The following is a 20,172-nucleotide window of genomic DNA, read 5'->3' on the forward strand; positions in this document are numbered from 1 at the left end:
TTTTTGCCTTCTACAGTTCCCTCTAGTAGAATGGAAGTCATTCCCTCCTGTCTTAGCAGATGTCCTATCATCCTGTCCCTTCTCCTTATCAGTGTTTTCCACATATTCCTTTCCTCTCCGATTCTGCGTAGACCTCCTCATTCCTTACCTTATCAGTCCACCTAATTTTCAACATTCGTCTATAGCACCACATCTCATATGCTTTGATTCTCTTCTGTTCCGGTTTTCCCACAGTCCATGTTTCACTACCATACAATGCTGTACTCCAGATGTACATCCTCAGAAATTTCTTCCTCAAATTAAGGCCAGTATTTGATATTAGTAGACTTCTCTTGGCCAGAAATGCCTTTTTTGCCATAGCGAGTCACCTTTATATTGCTGGTGGTTTGTAGGTTTGATATGGATGGAGGTACTGATGTTACCATCTCTGAGGTGGAGGTCAACATCTAGGATGGTGGCTTGTTGGGTTGAGTAGGACCAGATGAAGCAAATGGGGGAGAAGTTGTTGAGGTTCTGGAGGAATGTGAATAAGGTGTCCTCACCTTCAATCCAGATAGCAAAGATGTCATCATTGAATCTGAACCAGGTGAGGGGTTTAGGATTCTGGGTTTTTAGGAAGGATTCCTCTAGATGGCCCACGAATAGGTTAGCATAGGATGGTGCCATGTGGGTACCCATAGCCGTACCATTAATTTGTTTGTGGGTAATGCCTTCAAAGGTGAAGTAATTGTGGGTGAGGATATAGTTGGTCATGGAGACTAGGAAGGAGGTTTTTGGTTTGGAATGCACAGGGAATCTGGAAAGGTAGTGTTCAGTAACAGTAAGGCCATGGGCATTAGGAATGTTAGTGTACAGGGAGATGATATCAATAGTGACGAGCAGGGCACCTTGTGATAAAGGGAAAGGAACTGTGGAGAGTCAGTCGAGGATAGGGTTGGTATCTTTTATGTTGGAGGATAGGTTCCAGGTAATAGGTTGAAGGTGTTGGTCTATGAGAGCAGAGATTCTCTCAGTGGGGACACAGTAACTGGCCACAATGGAACATCCTTAGTGGTTGGGTTTATGGACTTTAGGAAGCATGTAGTAGGTGGGAGTGCAGGGAGTGGTAGGGGTAAGTAGAGAGATGGACTCAGGGGAGAGGTTCTGTGATGGGCCTAAGGATCTGAGTAGTGACTGGAGATCCTGCTGGATTGATGAAATGGGATCACTGTGGCATGGTTTGTAGGTGAAAGTATCTGACAGCTGATGGAGTCCTTCTACCACGTAATCCTTGCAGTTCAAAACTACGGTGGTGGAGCCTTTGTCAGCAGGTAGGATTATAAGATTGGGATCAGTTTTTAGATGCTGCACTGTGGTTCTTTCTGTGAATGTAAGGTTAGTATGCATGTTGAGGGATTTGGGGAATGATGGTGAGGCATGATCCGAGGATAAGAAAACCTGGAAAGTTAACAGGGGGTGGTTTGGAGGCAGTGGGGTTGGATCACTGTTGGATGGAGGAGTGAACTGAGTCAGGTAAAGTTCAATATTGGTCTTTGATTGAGTCTGATTGATTGGGTTGGTAGCGAAAAAGTGTTTCCACTGTAGGGACTGGGAGAAGGAGAGAAGGTCTGTAACTAGTATGGCATGGTTGAATTTGGGAGGGGGCGAAAGGTGAGGTCTTTGGAAAGGACTGACATTTCTGTGGGACTAAGGCTTGTGGAGGAAAGGTTCATGACTGTGTTGCGGGTCTATTTAGGTTCTGAGTTCTGTGTGGTGGTGGGAGGGACTTTTGGAGGGTGGGGTAAGTGTAGTAGGTCTGCGAGACAGGGTTTGTCAGCTATGAGGGGGCATGGGGGAGGTTTGATGTTGTTGTACAAGTGATGGACAGTGGTACAGTACCTGTATTCCAGTGACTTGCAGATCTGTAGATCGGGATTTATGAGTAACTTTTTATTCTTTCAACTAGTCACACATCTCCTGTTTACCTATAACTTATTCTTAAAAAACTCACGATATGAAATCAACAATGGAAAATCTTGGGTGGAATGTAAAAACATTATGAAAAGGAAAGTTGCTACTCACCATATGGTGGAGATGCCGAGTTTCAGATGGGCACAACAAAAAAGACTGTCACAATATAAGCTTCTAATGATCAAGGCATTTGTTGGAAGCAGACAATAGACACACAAACTCACACACATGCAAACACATCTCATACACACATGACTTTTTGACATGGAAGAGACTTTTTGACATGAAACGAGTGACAGCTGTCAAAGTAGAGGTACTGCTGAAGGCTGATATGCTTAATATAAACAGACATATTTATAGAGCAATCTGAGAAGTGGAGATCAGCATCTAGGTAGGGGGCTCATTGAGTGCATTTGGGGACAGGTGTTAAGGTTATGGAGGAAGGAGCAAGGGTTGTCCCTGCCAAGAGTTCAGATCATGAAGCTGTCATCAATGAAGCTGAACCATTCAGGGAGTGAAAGGTGATTAGATTAGATTAGATTAGATTAGATTAATACTTGTTCCATAGATCATGAATACGACACTTCGTAATGATGTGGAACGTGTCAGGTTAATAAAAGATGTCTGTACAAGAAATTACATTACACAAAATATTGCATGACACTAATGATTAAGTTTTTTTTACTTAGTTTATATCTAAAAATTCAGCCAATGAGTAGAAGGAGTTGTCATCTAGAAATTCTTTTAATTTATTTTTAAATGTTAGTTGGCTATCTGTCAGGCTTTTGATGCTGTTTGGTAGGTGCCCAAAGACTTTTGTGGCAGCATAATTTACCCCTTTCTGTGCCAAAGTCAGATTTAACCCTGCATAGTGAAGATCATCCTTTCTCCTGGTGTTATAGGTATGCACACTGCTATTACTTTTGAATTGGGTTGGATTATTATCAACAAATTTCATAAGGGAATATATATACTGTGAGGTTACTGTGAGGATCCCTAGATCCTTAAATAGATATCTGCAGGATGACCGTGGGTGGGCTCCAGCAATTATTCTGATTACACGTTTTTGTGCAATGAATACTTTTCTACTCAACGATGAATTACCCCAGAATATGATGCCATACGAAAGCAGTGAATGAAAGTAGGCATAGTAAGCTAATTTACTGAGATTCTTATCACCAAAATTTGCAATAACCCTAATAGCATACGTAGCTGAACTCAGACGTTTCAGCAGACCATCAATGTTTTGCTTCCAGTTTAACCTCTCATCAATGGACACACCTAAAAATTTTGAAAATTCTACCTTAGCTACAGACTTCTGATCAAATTCTATATTTATTACTGGAGTTGTGCCATTTACTGTACAGAACTGTATATACTGTGTTTTATCAAAATTTAAAGAGAGTCCGTTTGCTGAGAACCACTTAATAATTTTGTGAAAAACATCATTTACAATTACATCACTTAGTTCTTGGTTTTTGGATGTTATTACTATACTTGTATCATCAGCAAAAAGAACTAACTTTGCATCTTCATCAATGTGGAATGGTAAGTCATTAATGTATATCAAGAACAGTAAAGGACCTAAGACCGAACTCTGTGGGACCCCGTGCTTGATAGCACCCCAGTTTGAGGAATCAGCTGTTGTTTTAACATTACACGAACCACTTATTTCAACTTTCTGCATTCTTCCAGTTAAGTATGAATTAAACCATTTGTGCACTGCCCCACTCAAACCATAATGATTTAGCTTATCTAAAAGAATTCCATGATTTACACAATCAAAGGCCTTTGTGAGATCACAAAAAATACCTATGGGTGATGCCCGGTTATTCAGAGCATTTAATATTTGATCAGTGGAAGCATATATAGCATTTTCTGTTGAAAAGCCTTTCTGAAAACCAAACTGACATTTTGTTAGTACTTTATTTTTACAAATATGGGAGGCTACTCTTGAATACATTACTTTCTCAAAAATTTTTGATAGAGCTGTCAGAAGAGAGATTGGGCGGTAGTTGTTGACATCCGACGTATCCCCCTTTTTATGCAATGGTTTTACAATGGCATATTTCAGTCTATCAGGGAAAACACCCTGCTCCAAAGAGCTATTACATACGTGGCTGAGAATCCTACTTATCTGTGGGGAACAAGCTTTAAGTACTTTGCTGGAAATGCCATCAATTCCGTAAGAGCTTTTACTTTTCAGTGAGTTTATTATTTTACTGATTTCAGAGGGAGAGGTTGGTGTAATTACAGTTGTTTCAAACTGCGCAGGTATGGCCTCTTCTATTAATAGCCTTGCCTCTTCTAGTGAAGATCTAGATCCTATTTTCTCCACAACATTTAAAAAATGATTATTCAAAATATTTTCAATTTCTGATTGTTTGTTAGTGCACTTGTCATTCAGTTTTATTGCACTAAAGTCTTCCTGTGCTCTTGGTAGCCCTGATTCCCTTTCAATAATATTCCAAATTGCTTTAATTTTATTATCAGAGTTACTGATCTCAGACATGATACACATGCTTCTGGACTTTTTAATAACTTTTCTTAGTACCGCACAATAGTTTTTATAATATTGAACAATTTCGGGGTCAGTACTCCCTCTTGCTGTTAGATACAGTTCTCTTTTACGGTTGCAAGATATTCTTATTCCTTTAGTTAGCCAAGGTTTTTTATATGTTTTCTTGGAATTATGTTTAACTATTTTCTTGGGAAAACAATTTTCAAATACCCTTAAAAATGTATTGTGAAATAAGTTATATTTCAAGTTTGCATCGGGTTCCTTATACACTTCATCCCAGTCTAGCTGCTGTAGGCTTTCCCTAAAGTTTGCAATATTTATATTGTTAATTGAACGCACTGCTTTGAAAGTCTGATTTATTATACTGCATGGAGCTATGTCATGTACTGTAACAAGCTGTGCACTATGATCTGAAAGACCATTCTCAACAGGATAAGCATTTATGTCCTTAAACTTATCTTGGTCTATAAAAAAGTTATCTATGACTGGAAAGGAAGAGTTACTCCAGATGGCCCATAAGTAAGTTTGCATGGGAAGGTATCAAGCAACTACCAATGGCAGTACCACAGATTCATTTATAGATTTGGCTTTTGCTCTCTCTCTCTCTCTCTCTCTCTCTCTCTCTCCCTCCTTCTCACTCTCCTTTTATCCCTCCCTCTCTCCCCCTTTTACCACTGTTCTCCCTCTCCCTTATTCACTCCCTTCCCTCTCTCTCTTCAGCATTACCTTCCTTTCCTTTCCTCCACCCCCCCCCCCCCCCCTTTCCATCTCTGAACTCCTTTTGTGTTGCTGTGGAGCTACAGAATCATCCAAGGAAACATCTGCTTCATGTTTCCCTGCTATCTATTCCTTGCCTAGAGCATCCTCCCTTACCCCTGCCCTCCTCCACCAGCCAGGCAACTGCTTTCAATAAATGGTATTCAATAATCAGTGTCACTACTACCACAAGTATACATATTTGGATGTCTTTGTAAATATATATTACATGTTGATATTTTTCTATAACATTTTTATTCCAGTGTATTGTACCTTTGATCATTACATGATGATTAATGGTTTCATTTATATTCTGAACGTCTTCAGATCTGTTAAAACAAATAAAAGACATGTTATGTTTCAACTTACACAAATAATCTGAAACACACATACGACAAACATAATACTGTATATGATACTGAATGTAGCTGCAGAACAAACTGACAGTTTTATGTGCTGTGTGTAGCTTCCACAAGTCACTAATAAACTAAATTACTATGTCAGGAATTATAATGGAGAGTTGGCAAGTATATTAGGAGCTGTAGCCCTTTATATGTGGTACACAAATAATAAAGAAATCTCATTACAACAGTTACAATAACAGAATAAAATTATCGTCAGTATATATAACTAAAACTAGAATGGAAGAGTGTCCAACAGGCATATCTGAAACACATTTTCTTCAGTTTTTCTTAAGGTGTGCATCTCTTTTCCATCTAAGTTATAATCCATATGGAAATAACCATGTATTTCTTTTATCTGTATAACTGTTTTGTTTTATCTCAGTTACTTCATTATCTTGATGTACCACGTATAGTAAGCTGATGCCTCCTGATATGCTTGCCATGTTCTTTTATAATTCCTGAAATTATAATTTATGTGCATTATTGACTTATGGAGGCTGCACACAACATGGGTTGTTATGCAGCTACAATGGGTATCAAACAAACTGATATATTTATCATATGTGTGTTTCACCTTAGTTATGTAAAACTCAGCACATCTTTCATTTGTTTTGACAGATTTCAGGGTGCTCAAAATATGATGAAAACCAATCATCATTGCAAAGAAAAATTCTACAATATCCTGAAATAAAAAATATTAGAAGAATAATTCACTTATCATAAATCTATCTCTACTTGACATCATGTCAAGTATTCCTAAAATATATTTTTCATTTTCAGAAATGCTTTTCTTGCCATTGCCAATCTGCATTTTATATCCTTTCTATTTCAGCTATTGTCAGTTATTCCACTACCCAACAGCAAAACTCGTACACTACTTTTAGTAAATATTTTAGAAGCAATGGAGACCTGCAGTAGCCACCAGAAAGATCGCAGGAGGCGCACATCAGCACGGCGCGTCACGAACGATAGCTGCCGCAAATACAGTCCCGTCCACCAGAGGGCACGCGACAATTCGGACGTGACCTCTGACAGCGGAACAACAACAACAACTCAGGTAGCATGGGCCATGCCCAGTGAGTCCACATTGGGCATGCCTATGAGACAGTTCCCGGTCTACTCGGAAGTGCGACGGAAAACGTGAACCGTGTTACTACACAAATGGTGACGAGTAGGGTCGTTCTTTCACGTGTTGTGTCATTGTTCTGGTTTTGCAGCTTATCTGCGGCATGGAGGATTTAGTGCAGGTTTTGGTTGAGCAGCAGACGGAGCTCATGGCCACCATGAAACAAGTGCTTCTGGCATTGCTCTCCATGCCGTCTGCTCCAGCAGTGTTCCCCCGTCCCTTTCCCCCATATGACGAGACAGTGGAGGATTGGGACGCGTATGAACATCGCCTTCGGCAGTATTTCCAGGCGTTTCATGTTGCCGATGCAGAGGTATGTTGTGCTCTTTTCTTGTCTTGGATATCTCCCTTGCTGTATCAAGTTTTGCGGGAGCTAGTGCCATTGCAGGAACCCTCGGCCTTGTCTTTTGACGCATTGTGTTCATTACTGTCCTGCAGTTGGAAGACCCTTCCCTCGAGGAAGTCCTGTCCATTGCTCAAATGTATGAAGTCTCTCACGCCGCTGGTCAACAGTTGGAAGCGTGGTGCGACATCGCGGCAGTTCAGGGCAGTGCGGCCGTGTCCACTGCGTCCCGAGTGGATGATGTGCGAGTGGTGCAATCCAGCCATTACGGCCCCTCCCACATGGTACGTAAACAGAGTTCCGGTCACCGCCCCCTGTTACCATCCTGTGCGTCATTCTATATACATCACAATTGGTCAGAGTGCCCCCAGCATTGGGCTGTTTGTTGCAAATGTAATAGAAAAGGACACATTGCTAAAGTTTGCCACTCAGCCTCGAAAGAATTGAAGGAAGCAGTTACAGAGGACATGGACGTTGACAATCAGGAAGTTTCATCGGGCCAGGCTCCTGACGCATTGGCCCACAAACTCTTTATTGAGGTGTCGGTTCGGTCACGCCGATTACAACTGCAAGTAGATACGGGCGCGGCAGTTTCTTTGTTGAATGCCCAAACTTACTCCGACCTTGGGTTGCCACCGTTGGTTCCGGTTTACTGGCGTCTATGCGGCTATGGTAAACAGTTCATTCACTACCGACGTGACTTACAAATCAGTCACTCGGCCTATTACTTTTATTGTTGTCAGTGATGCTTTTTGGCTTGGATGCCTTTCAAGCTTTCGGGTTTTCTATCACTGACACCATACAGTTGGTCTCCGAAGAAATTCCCTATCAATCATTGGAATCTTTGATCTGTGAGTTTGCGGATATCTTTGAGGAGCGCCTGGGGCGTGTTTCAGACTTTGAAGCTCACTTAACATTGAAGGCGTTGGCTGGCCACGTTTTTCTATGTGTGAGGCAGATCCCCTTGGCTCTCCGCCCTCAGGTAAAAGAAGAGCTAGACCGGCTGATAGCTCTAAGGGTCGTTCTTCCCATTTCTTCTAGTGAGTGGGCTTCACCCCTCGTTATTGTCAGGAAACCCTCGGGGAAATTACGTCTTTGTGGCGATTTCAAGGCCACCATTAATTCGCAATTGGTGGTGGACACCTATCCTTTGCCTCGTGCTGATGAATTGTTCTCCGCTGTAGCAGGAGGCCAATATTTTTCGAAAATCGATCTTTCGGAGGCTTATCATCAGGTACCTCTTGATGAGGACTCCAAACGGCTGGCGGTTGTCAACACCCCATTTGGCCTTTACCAATACCAGCGGTTGGCCTTCGGAATATCCAGTGCCCCGGTGATATTCCAGCGTTATCTTGAACACGTCACATTGACAATCCCTCATTCTATTAATTACCTGGACAATATAATTGTCATGGGCCGCAGCACAAAGGATCACTTGCACAACCTTCACACCCTCTTTCTCAAATTCAGGTCCATGGGCTTGCGTTGCAACCTGCGTAAGTCAAACTTCTTCCAACCGTCCATTGAGTACATGGGCTACATAATCTCTCGGCACGGCATCCAGCCGCTAGGAAGTTTGGTCCAAGGTATCGTCGACCTTCCACGGCCTGCTTCGCTGAAGGAGTTACAAGCTTTTTTAGGCAAGATTGCCTATTACCACCGGTTCATTCTCAGGGCTTGCACCATCGCCCACCCCCTGTACTGCCTTCTGCGCAAAGGTGTTCCTTTTGATTGGTCGCTTGCATGCGAGTGAGTGTTCACCTCATTGAAAGGCCTCCTCACATCAGCACCGTGTTTGGCTACTTTTGACCCCTGTAAACCATTGGTCCTGGCTAAAGATGCTTCGCAATATGGGGTGGGGGCAGTCCTGGCCCATCGCAACGCAGATGATTCTGAGCAGCCACTGGCGTTTGCGTCTAAAACTCTTAGTCCCGCACAGGCCCATTAATCCAAGGTGGAAAAAGAGGCATTGTCCATTGTCTACACTGTTACCAAGTTTCAACCCTTTCTTGTATGACATGAAGTTTCAGTTAATCACTGACCATAAGCCATTAATATCGTTATTTGGCCCCGCCTCTCAGATTCCAGATAGGGCGGCCCACAGACTACAGCGCTGGGCCTTGTTCCTCTCTAAGTACCATTGTGACATTCATTTTCACCCTACCAGACTGCATGCCAATGCAGACACTCTTTCCCGTCTTCCGGTGAGTCTGGATCCTACGTTTGATCGAGAGGAGATTAGGTGTTTTCATTTGGATGTGGCATCCCACCAAGAGATTGATGGCTTCCCGATCACTAGTTCTAGAGTCGCCAGGGAAAAGGCAGCTGACCCGGTTCTCTGGCAAGTAGTTCACCTCATTCAGGCCAGGCCTCGGACCCTCTTCGTAATTATTTTGTTCTGCGAGACTGCCTCTCCATTTTGGAAGGAGTTCTCCTTCTGGCTACTGATGATACAGCTCCTCACATGGTTGTTCCTGGAAGTTTGCGAAGGGAAGTCCTCACGTTATTACATGAGGGGCACTGGGGTGTTTCCCGTACTAAAACCTTTGTACTGGGCCAGTATCGGCAGAGAAATTGAGCACTTGGTGACCGCCTGTTCCCAGTGTGCGAGCTAACAGGCATCTCCCAGGTGAGCGTTCTCTTCATGGCCACCTGCAACCCAGGTATGGGAAGGTGTTCACATCCATTTTGCAGGCCCATTTCTCAATGGTTTTTGGCTCATTGTCATTGATGCTTATTCCCGATTTCCATATGTGGTTCGCTGCTCCTCAACCACTTCAGAGGTTGTAATCCAGGCACTAGCAAAAATCTTTTCTGTGGAAGGTCTGCCAGTCACCCTGGTCTCGGACAATGGACCTCAGTTTATGTCACAGACCTTCCAGGATTTTTGTAGGCGCTTCGGTATTCGGCACGATTGCTCTCCCACCTTTCATCCACAATCGACTGGGGAAGCCGAGTGCACGGTGCACACATTTAAGACACAGATGGAAAAGTATGTGCACGAATTTCCTGTGGAGGAGGCGTTGATGTTTTTCCTGAGGGCATACTGGACCACATCTATGGGAGAATGCAGCCCCACGGAGCTCCTCCATGGGCTCCAACATAGGACTTTGCTGCATCTCCTTCGGCCCGGTCCTTGCCAGTCTTCGCAAAATGGAGCACCCGGCTTTCCACCGGGTATGTCGGTCTGGGCACGTGAGTTTGGTCGCAATCCACATTGGATACCAGCGGTGGTCCTGCGCCGAAATGGCCGCCGGCTCTATACCTTGCAGACGTGGGGACCGGGAGATACGTCGTCACCAAAATCAGCTACGTCCACGTTCGGGCACCCACCCTCTGACCCCTTGGGCACCGGCTTCCCCATTGCCTCAGGGGACGCTACCACCCCTCCCCCTTGTGATTCCGCCACACTGCAATGGCTCTCAGCCTTGACAGCCTCCAGTAGCTCCAGCACCGGAATTGCCATTGTTAGCGATGCCCCAGTGAGAACCGGCCCGCCTTAAAGGCCTGGTTTCTCATCAGGCTGGTTCACCTGTGGTCATCCCTTCCCCATCGTCCCCGCCACTGGGTCTTGCCCCTCCCGGGATGGACCCGGAGCCAGAGTTCGACAGCCTGTCTCCCGTTCTGTGCTGGGTTCCGGTGATGGGATGACGGGGCCCTCTTCATGTGGGTCACTTCCAGCCGTATTCGAAGGTTCTGGATCGAGGGTTGGCAGATCCCCTAGACTCCAGCCTTCCGATGGACATGGAGGTCATCACTCCTGCACAACGCTCCACCTTCCGACACAGTGGATCACAGAGGTTTCACCCCCTGAAGGAGGAGGAGTGCAGTAGTCACCAGAAAGATCGTGGGAGGCGCACATCAGCAAGGTGCGTCACGGACGATAGTTGCTGCAAATAGAGTCCCGTTCACCAGACGGCACGCGAGAATTTGGCTGCGACCTCTGCCAGCGGAACAACAACAACAACTCAGGCAGCACGGGCCGTGCCCAGTGGGTTCACATCGGGCATGCCTATGAGACAGTTCCCGGTCTACTCGGAAGTGCGACGGAAAATGTGAACCGTGTTACTACAAGACCATTCAGCAAAAAACTGAAGCATTGAGTCATTGACAGGCACACACTAAATAAGAAAGAAAACTTGCTAGCTTTTGAAGTGGTCCTGTTTTGAGCTAAAAAGAATTACTCTGAAAGCTAGCAAGGTTTCTTCCTTTTTTTGTGGATGCTCTTTGACAACTCAATTCTTTACATTCTACCAGAACTTTTCTACAAAATTATATTACTTCTAGTGTCTCATTTCCTAATCTAATTCCCTCATTATTTTCTGATTTCATTTGACTGCACACTATGACCCTTATTTTGTTGATGTTCATCTTATAACCTTTTTTCAATACACAATTCACTCTTTACAACTGATTTTCCAAATTATTTGTTGTTTCTGACAGTATTATGAGGGCAATGGCAAAACTTAAATTTTTGTTTCTTTTCTATGAACTTTAATACTGTTTCCAAATTTCTCTCTGGCTTCTTTAACTTGTTTTTCCATCTGTGCTCTTGATATTCTTATAGCTATTTCTCTTTTCTCGGAAGGTTTATTTAATTTTTCTGTCTGCAGCATCTATCTTTTCCATAGTCATGCCTGCTTCTACATCATTGCTTTCCTCTGCAGCCATTCCTTCTGATTTTGCAGTTTTTTTGGAAGCTTGTATTTCCTTTCACCTGCTTCATATGATGCAGTGTTATATTTTCTCCTTTCAACAGTTAATTCAATACCACATGTGCTAGCCAAGGATTTATACGAGAAATTTTCTTTTTTCCTATTTGATTCTTCACTGCCTTCACTACCTCATCTCTCGAAGCCACAAATTTGCCTTCTATTGTTTAACTTTCCCCTGTGTAAGTCAATTGCTGCTCAGTGCTCTCTTTCAGTTACTGATTCTATCAATTTAGCCAGGTCTTATCTTACAGCTTAAAATCTGGTTTCAAAATCTCTGCCTTATCACTGCAATAGCTATTTGAAACATTCTGGCATCTCCAGGTCTCTTCCACATAGATAATCTTCTATTATGAGCATCAAACCCAGTGTTTGCAATGTTTAATTTGTGGTCCATGTGAAATTCTACCAGGCAGCTTCCTCTTCCATTCCTTTCCCCAAGGCCACATTCTCCTACACTTTTTTTTTTTACTATTGCATTATAGTCCTCCATCACAATGGACTATTCTTCTTCCTTACCAGTCTGAATAACTCATTTTATCTCCTCACATATTCTTTCAATATGTTAATCACTTGCAGGACTGACACATGTATATATTTTTCCACTGTTGGAATCTTGGCTGTGGTTCTATCTTGGCTATGGTAATACACTAACTATTCTGGTAATAGTGCATTGTTCTGCAAAAGTTAAGGATGAGCTAGATAAAGTAACACACCATGTGGTGGATATGAATAAAATGTTTGGGAGCATGTTGTCAGCAGTCTCCCAGTCATGAACGCAAAGTCAGATGACATCTGGTATGAGACCAGCATGTCTGTAGCACCAGATAGGATTGGTCCCACAACACAAGACAGTTGAAGGAATGAGAAATGCCACTGTGTATGAATCAGTGAGCAATTACTGTGCCCTGTGGTGGTGTTCTTCATTAAAACATGCCCAGAGACAAAGATTGGATTCACACATGGAAGAATCATTGGAAAATGGGAAGATTGACTAAGTTTGATGAGTGTAGCCCAGGAATTTGGTACTGCTCACATTGTTGTTCACTTGCATGGGGAGCATTCCCAACCACAAACAAGGTGAGGAAGTAGTCAACCATGGCCAATAACAGCAGCAGATGGTGGCTACATTGTGCAATAGACAAGATGGCAGTCACATCAAACAGCGAGTGCAATTGTAGTGAGATTCAATCGGACACCAATCTCATGCTCCACATTGACAAGGCAACTGTATGGGAGTGGTCTCTCTATTGGACAACCAGTACATTGTGTTCTGTTGACACCTACACAGCGGCAGCACCATTTGCAGTGTGCCAGGAGCATAAGGACTGGACCAACAAGGAGTGGGATTGAACGTTTTCCTTGGATGAGAGCAGGTTCAGGCCGAGCAGTGATTCTGGACATACCCTCATATTGTAAGAGGTGAGAATGTATAATGAACACAGAAAATTGTCAAACAGGATTGTTGTGGTGGTCCCGCTGTTATGGTGTGGGGAGGCATAATGTTGCTTGGGCATACTGACCTTCAGTCACTCGTTACCAACCTTTTGGTCAACAAGGGAGCATGTTGGAGAGCATGCATCACTGTCTGAGGTAGTCACACAGCCTATTAAGAACTATGTCCCACCTTTTGTAATGTCCAGGGGACCATCATAAATCGCAGTGGCTTCAAAGTAGTTATTGCCTTTGAATGAAAGGTTCATTGTATATTTTTTCACTTACTTTCTGTACTATACTGTAGGAGTTCTTTTTATATATGGTCAAAGTTCCATCAAGTTATATTACTTGACAGTGACACATCATGCAAAAGTTATTTTCATCCTTAAGTTTTGTACACACCATTGACTTTCACTGGTATTCTTATTTTCTTATTCTTTATTAGATCTATTCTCATTACCCCTATTTGGTTTTGTGTTGATAATCCTATATCCACATATCTAGAAATCATTTTCTTCCTGCCACTACACTTCACTAATTCCCACTACATTTTACTTCAACATATACATTTTTCTTTCCAAGTTCTCTAACCCATCTACCCAAGTAAGGTGTCCAACATACTTTATTCAGTATAGTTGAATGCCACATTTGAGAGCAGCAGACAGAAAAGTTATAGGGGGAAACAGAGATTGGAATACACCCAACAGATAATGGAGAACATAGGGTGTACGTGCTACTTTGGTATAGAGACTGGTGCAGGAGAGAAAACTGTGGCAGGTCACATCACACCAGTCAGCAGTCAGAAGGCCGATGTTAAAGACAAGGTGTATTAGATTTTTGGCTGATTTTATTTGCATCTGGTGTATTCAATGTCAGTTGACTGAAGAAAACTCAGAAATGAATAACTATTTTTTTTTTTTTTTTTTTTTTTTTTTTACTGATGTCAGAAATTTCTGAGTAGTAGGAGAGGCACCCTTATTGTTCCATGGCATAAAATATCAGCACATTAGCATCCTGAATTTTTGATACTCCAGTATAGACTTAATCCATGACTTAAAGCCATTTAATATTCCAAACAGTGCAAAATGTTAGTAATATGAATATATTACTTGAGCTATGTGTATTTCAATAAAGTTACGTGGTTGAATATCATTACACTACATATAAATAGAGAAACATGTTCCATGAGGTCAGCCATTACTACAAATAATTTACACCATTTGTCCTCACTGTTGAATACTGAAGAAAAGGCATGACTTACCAGCTGAAGCATCTGTATTGATTTCTGGCGTCCCACCACTGCTATTGGCTCTCTGATGATGGGGTGATGGTGGAGCTAAACCAACAGGCCGGTAATGGTGATGATGGTGATGGTGTGCAGATGCTGCCCTCTGTGGGCCAGGAGATAGGTTGCCAGGTGATGCATTATTGAGGCCTGCATGTAGTGTTGTGACTGGTGAGGTCACCTGGTGGTTGCTAGTTGAATGAACACTTGCTGGTGATCGCCTGCTGTGGTGCCTGGTAGATCCAGAGCTGGCAGAAAGTTCTCTTTTCAGTATGGTTATTGATGCAACACTTTTCATTAACTATAAATAATTGAGTATTTTCAAAATAGAGCTGTTAGTTTATGTGGATCATTTTGACTCATATAATATTGGTATCAGATATGAAAGTAAATTTTTTATTGTGTGTTGTAATCTGTAATTGGATATGTATCAATAATAGTTACTCATATTTGGTTTTTAAATAAAATAGCAACTGTGTATGTATTGCTGCAACAGGATAATGCACTCTGGTGTGGGACATGTGCACAAACAAACAAACAAAATGCTTACAAGTCAAGTCACCACAAAATTATGTACATATGATATCCAACACAATGTACGCTCATAATCTTGGAGGAAAAATTCATCTTGTTCCAGAAAATAAAATGGCCCAAAGGATAAAACAATTCTGACCTTCAGAAAATATTTAAAGGGTAATTGCTTAAAATTAGCTTATGTTTACCACGTTTGCTTTGATTGCCCTCATTCATTGTCTTGTTTAGTTGTTCATGACTAGACTGTGATTTCAAAACCAATTTCATTAAAAGTCCTACTTATTCTTCATTTTTTCTTCTTTCATTTGCAAACTAAACACCAAAGGTTTTGAAAGTTAATCATACTAAATTGTTAAGGCTTTTGTGGCCACTTGTTGACAAACTGCCTATTGGCTTCTGTCTTGGCTTCTATGGCCGAGGTTCATACGATTATTGTACTTACATTTCACCAGCATGAGAGGTTGACATTGTCAAAGTTTCACCCTCCACTGCCGGTAGTGAATTGGAACCAAGCTTGCGGCCACAGACTACATGTACCTGCCGCGCCAACATCCGAGGGCTTCTCTGCAGTCATTTCTGATGTGATTCTCCTCTTGCTACCTGCGGCAGTCATTCGCTGCAGTATGGGAAGCCAGGATCTGTTTACCTTAAGGCTTTCTTCCTTCTTGTTGAAGCTGTTCATGTGTTTTTGTATTTCTACAGCTTCTCTGAACAAGTGGGTGTGATAGTGCTTCTCTACAGCTAGAACTTCCATTTTGGTAAATTTCATTATATGGTCAGTCTAACCAGTGTGTGCTCTGCCATGGCCAATAATCCACCTGCCCCAACCTGCAATGTCGCTTGTGTTCTTTGATCCTGGCGTTGATTGATTTTCCAGTCATTCCGACATAAAATTTTCCACATGTGCATGGTATACAGTATATTCCTTATGTTGCAAGTGGGTCCCTTTTCTCCTTTGCCGGTCTAAGACACTCTTTGATCTTCCTTGTCAGTTTGAAAATCATCTTTACACAATTTTTGAGCAATATACAGCCGATTTTGTCCATCAGTCTGGGAATGTATGGCAGAAAGGACATACCTGAAATTTCTTTTCCTGATTCCTTACTTTGCCAAGTGTTTGGCTCTGTTACACTTCTAATTTAATTTGTGGAGTACCCATTGCTTCTCAGAACAGTTTCCAGGGGTTGCATTTCGCGCCTGAGGTGCTGCAGCTCACATATTCATCCTGCTTGTGTTACGAGCGTATTAATCATGCCTGTTTTCTGGCTCAGGTGGTGGTTTGATAGTTTGTGCAGGTATTGGTTCGTGTGTGTCAGTTTTCGATACACGCTGTGTCCCAGATTTTTGTCATCCCTTGTGACCAGCACATCTACAAATGGCAGTTTTTTGTCCTTTTCTACTTCCAAGGTAAATTTTATGTTGACATGGAAGCTGTTCAAGTGTCTTAAGAAGCCAACGAGCTGTTTTTCACCATAGCTCCACACAACAAAAGTATCATTGACATATCTCTACCACACCTTAGATTTGCAAGTCGCCAAGTCTAGTGCCTGTGCTTCAAAATGTTCCATGAAGAAGTTGGCCACCAGATTACCTAAAATACATAAGAACAACGTTCCACTAAGACCGATTGTTAGCACTCCTCACCGACATATAAACTGGCAAAATACTTGGCCTCTCTGCTCCAGCCTCATGTGAGGAAGACCAACATATACATAAAGGACTCAGGACATTTTATTGAGAAGCTTAAGAAATAGAAACTTGCACCAAATGACATCCTGGTCAGCTTTGATGTTGTTGCTCTGTCTACAAAAGTGCCACTCAATGAAGCTCTGGAGCTCATTGGTTCCATTTTCTCACAAGACATCTCAAAGCTCTTTCATGCACATCTCACTAGGAGCTATTTCATGTGGAATGGCAATTTCTACAAACAGCTGGAAGGCATCGTCATGGGTAGTCCTCTTAGCCCAGTAGCGGCCAATTTCTTCATGGAACATTTCGAAGCACAGGCACTGGACTTGGTGACATGATAACCTAAGGTGTGGTACAGATATATCAATGATACTTTCATTGTGTGGAGTCATGGTGAAAGAAAGCTCAGTGATTTCCTAAGACACTTGAACAGCTTCCATGCCAACATAAAATTTACCATGGAAGTAAAAAAGGACAAAAAACTGCCATTTGTAGATGTGCTGGTCACAAGGGAAGGCGAAAGTCTGGGACACAGCGTGTACCAAAAACCAAAACACACAGACTAATACCTGCACAAACTATCAAACCACCACCCAAGCCAGAAAAGAGGCATAATTAATTTGCTCATAATGCGAGCAGGATGAATATGTGAGCTGCAGCAACTCAAGCGCGAAATGCAACACCTGGAAACTGTTCTGAGGAGCAATGGGTACTCCACAAATTATACTAGAAGTGTAACAGAGCCAAACACACAGAGTAGGGAATCAGAAAAAGAAATCTCGGTTATTGTCTTTTTGCCATACATTCCCAGAGCAATCGACAAAATAGGCCGTATATTGCGCAAACCTGGTGTAAAGACGATTTTCAAATTGACAAGGAAGATCAAAGAGTGTCTTAGATCAGAAAATGAGAAAAAGGACACACTTGCAACGTAGGGAATATACTGTATACCATGCACTTGTGGAAAAGTTTGTGTCGGAGTGACTGGACGATTGCTGGGCGGTGTGGCCGAGTGATTCTAGGCGCTGCAGTCTGGAACCGTGCGACCGCTATGGTCGCAGGTTCGAATCCTGCCTCGGGCATGGATGTGTGTGATGTCCTTAGGTTAGTTAGATTTAAGTAGTTCTTAGTTCTAGGGGACTGATGACCTTAGAAGTTAAGTCCCATAGTGCTCCGAGCCACTTGAACCATTTGACTGGACGATCAATCAACACCAGGATCAAAGAACATAAGTGACATGGCAGGTGGAGAAATTGGCCATGGTAGAGCACACACTGGTGAGACCGACCACATAATAAAATTCAGCAAAACGGAAGTTCTGGCTGTAGAGAAGCACTATCACACCCGCTTGTTCAGCGAAGCTGTAGAAATACAAAAACACATGAAAAGCTTCAACAAGAAGGAAGAAAGCCTTAAGGTAAACAGATCCTGGCCTCCCATACTGCAGCAAATGACTGTCACAGGTAGCAAGAGGAGAATCGCACCAGAAATGACTGCGGAGAAGCCCTCAGACATTGGCGTGCGAGGTACATATAGTCTGCAGCCACAAGCTTGGCTCCAGTTCACTACCGGCAATGAAGGGTGAAGCTTTGACAGTGCCAGCCACTTGTGCTGGCAAAATGTCAGTAAAATCATCAAATGGGTCTACATGTTACTTATAATTCATCTCCTAGTAGGTGACTGTCTTCCCTAATTTTGTTTCTTATTATCATCCTGCAATTTCTTCTGTTATAATGATTAAGTACACTATACAGTTCAAGACATACCCCATAGCTTTAACAATTCACACAGCAGAATTTTTTGTATGACTGGGAGTTCAAATTAATTCATTCTGTCGACAAAGGGTAGTAGTTGTACTAGTGCAGTGCAGTGGGCTGTGATGTAAGACCAGGTTAACAGTAGAAACATTAGGCTTTAAGATCTGTGTGTGAAGTGAAAAGAACATACCTATTTAGTAATTTGAAGATTTTGGGTTTTGTTCTTACAATACAACATTTGCAGAAAGTGTTACTCTTCCGCTTTCATCTCACAATATCTGCTGCGGAATGTCATTGTTTGCCACTGAATGCTTGAAGAACATGGTCTGTTGGAAACAAAATGCAAAGATTGGTTCTGAGATGAGTGACAAAATGCATCCTGGTCAGTGTGGGGCTGCTGCAACTAGGTCAGATGGTGAAAGCACAGTTATTCAATTTGAATTGTTCACTTGAAGACAATGACCCCCCCCCCCCCCCTGCAATATGCTCAGAAACATCACAAGGTCAATTTGCTGCATGACAATGCCAAACCACATGTTGCAAACTGATTGCAGGAAACTTTGAAAGGACTTCGATGGGGTCTTCCCCCACCCACTATATTCACCAGACATTATCCATCCTGATTACCATTTGTTTCAGTTCATGCAGCATGGCCTTTTGACAACCTCTTCACATCTTTTAATGATCTCAAAGACTGGGCCAATTAGTGGATCACGTTAAAAGAACCTCATTTTTTAATTGCAGAATCCATCTGTTACTCAATAAGTGGGTAAATTTTGTAACTACTGAAGGAAACCATTTTCAGTAAATTATCTTATGCCATCCTCTTATAACGAACAGGCATTTTCTGTCCAGAAAACAGTGAGAATAATTTCAAATAGTCTAAAGAATGCAGTCATGTGAAAATAAGCAATTTTAAGTTGATATTAGGACAAAACAAAAGCAATTCACTAAAAATGACCCTGGTTTCCATTTCTAAATAATGAAAAAAAAATCTAGAAACATGCAACAAAGCTGAAAGTAATGTTTTAGATGAAGCAGCGTTACTGAAAGCTCCATTATCTTCATCTCATCAGCCATTGATCCACTGATACAGAAGTAACTCACCTGCACACCTTACATTGGGCCACTGATTGGGTCATTTATTAACTCTTTGAATTCAGCTCCTTTTAACATATGTTTTCCTGGATAAATGTTAGGCCTATCTCCACTTCATTATTTTTATAGTCATAATTAGGACTTTCACTTTGTTTCTTTGACCCAGTTTTAATTAGGATTTTTTTCTTTTTAACATGTTCATTGTACATTACTTTTGGCATTATTATAATTGATTTTCAGGCTAAGTTTCATTCTAGGTCTACTATTCCCACTTTTAGTACATTATAATGCAGATGTCACTTCTGCTTCTCAGCACTGTCTTATTATTACATGTAAAGTAAAGCACTTCCCTGTCACTATGTGAAAAATGACTGTAAACAGTGTTCACATTACACTGTGCACCTTGATGCCTGTCACAGCTCAAGCAATCTTGTCAGTGTATATGAGCAAGAGGCAGTCAATACCGTCATTGTGCAACAGACAGTACCACATCATAAAGACTGATAAGCCAATGAATGGAGCACCAACCAGACTGATTATCTAGCTTAGAATCAATGGAC

At 42.1% G+C, this 20,172-nt stretch overlaps 1 protein-coding gene across 2 annotated transcripts in view; it reads right to left on the minus strand.

The window, feature by feature from the left end:
* LOC126284412 (serine/threonine-protein kinase BRSK2) overlaps positions 1-20,172 on the minus strand; it is a 1,848,446-nt gene that overhangs the window by 84,767 nt on the left and 1,743,507 nt on the right. For both annotated transcript variants that reach the window (XM_049983324.1, XM_049983325.1), the window contains one exon: positions 14,511-14,782. In XM_049983324.1, coding sequence (XP_049839281.1) covers positions 14,511-14,782 — 272 coding nt within the window. The remainder of the gene's footprint in view (positions 1-14,510; positions 14,783-20,172) is intronic.

The sequence above is a fragment of the Schistocerca gregaria genome, chromosome 8 (assembly GCF_023897955.1).
Source record: "Schistocerca gregaria isolate iqSchGreg1 chromosome 8, iqSchGreg1.2, whole genome shotgun sequence".
NCBI classification, from domain to species: Eukaryota; Metazoa; Arthropoda; class Insecta; order Orthoptera; family Acrididae; genus Schistocerca; species Schistocerca gregaria.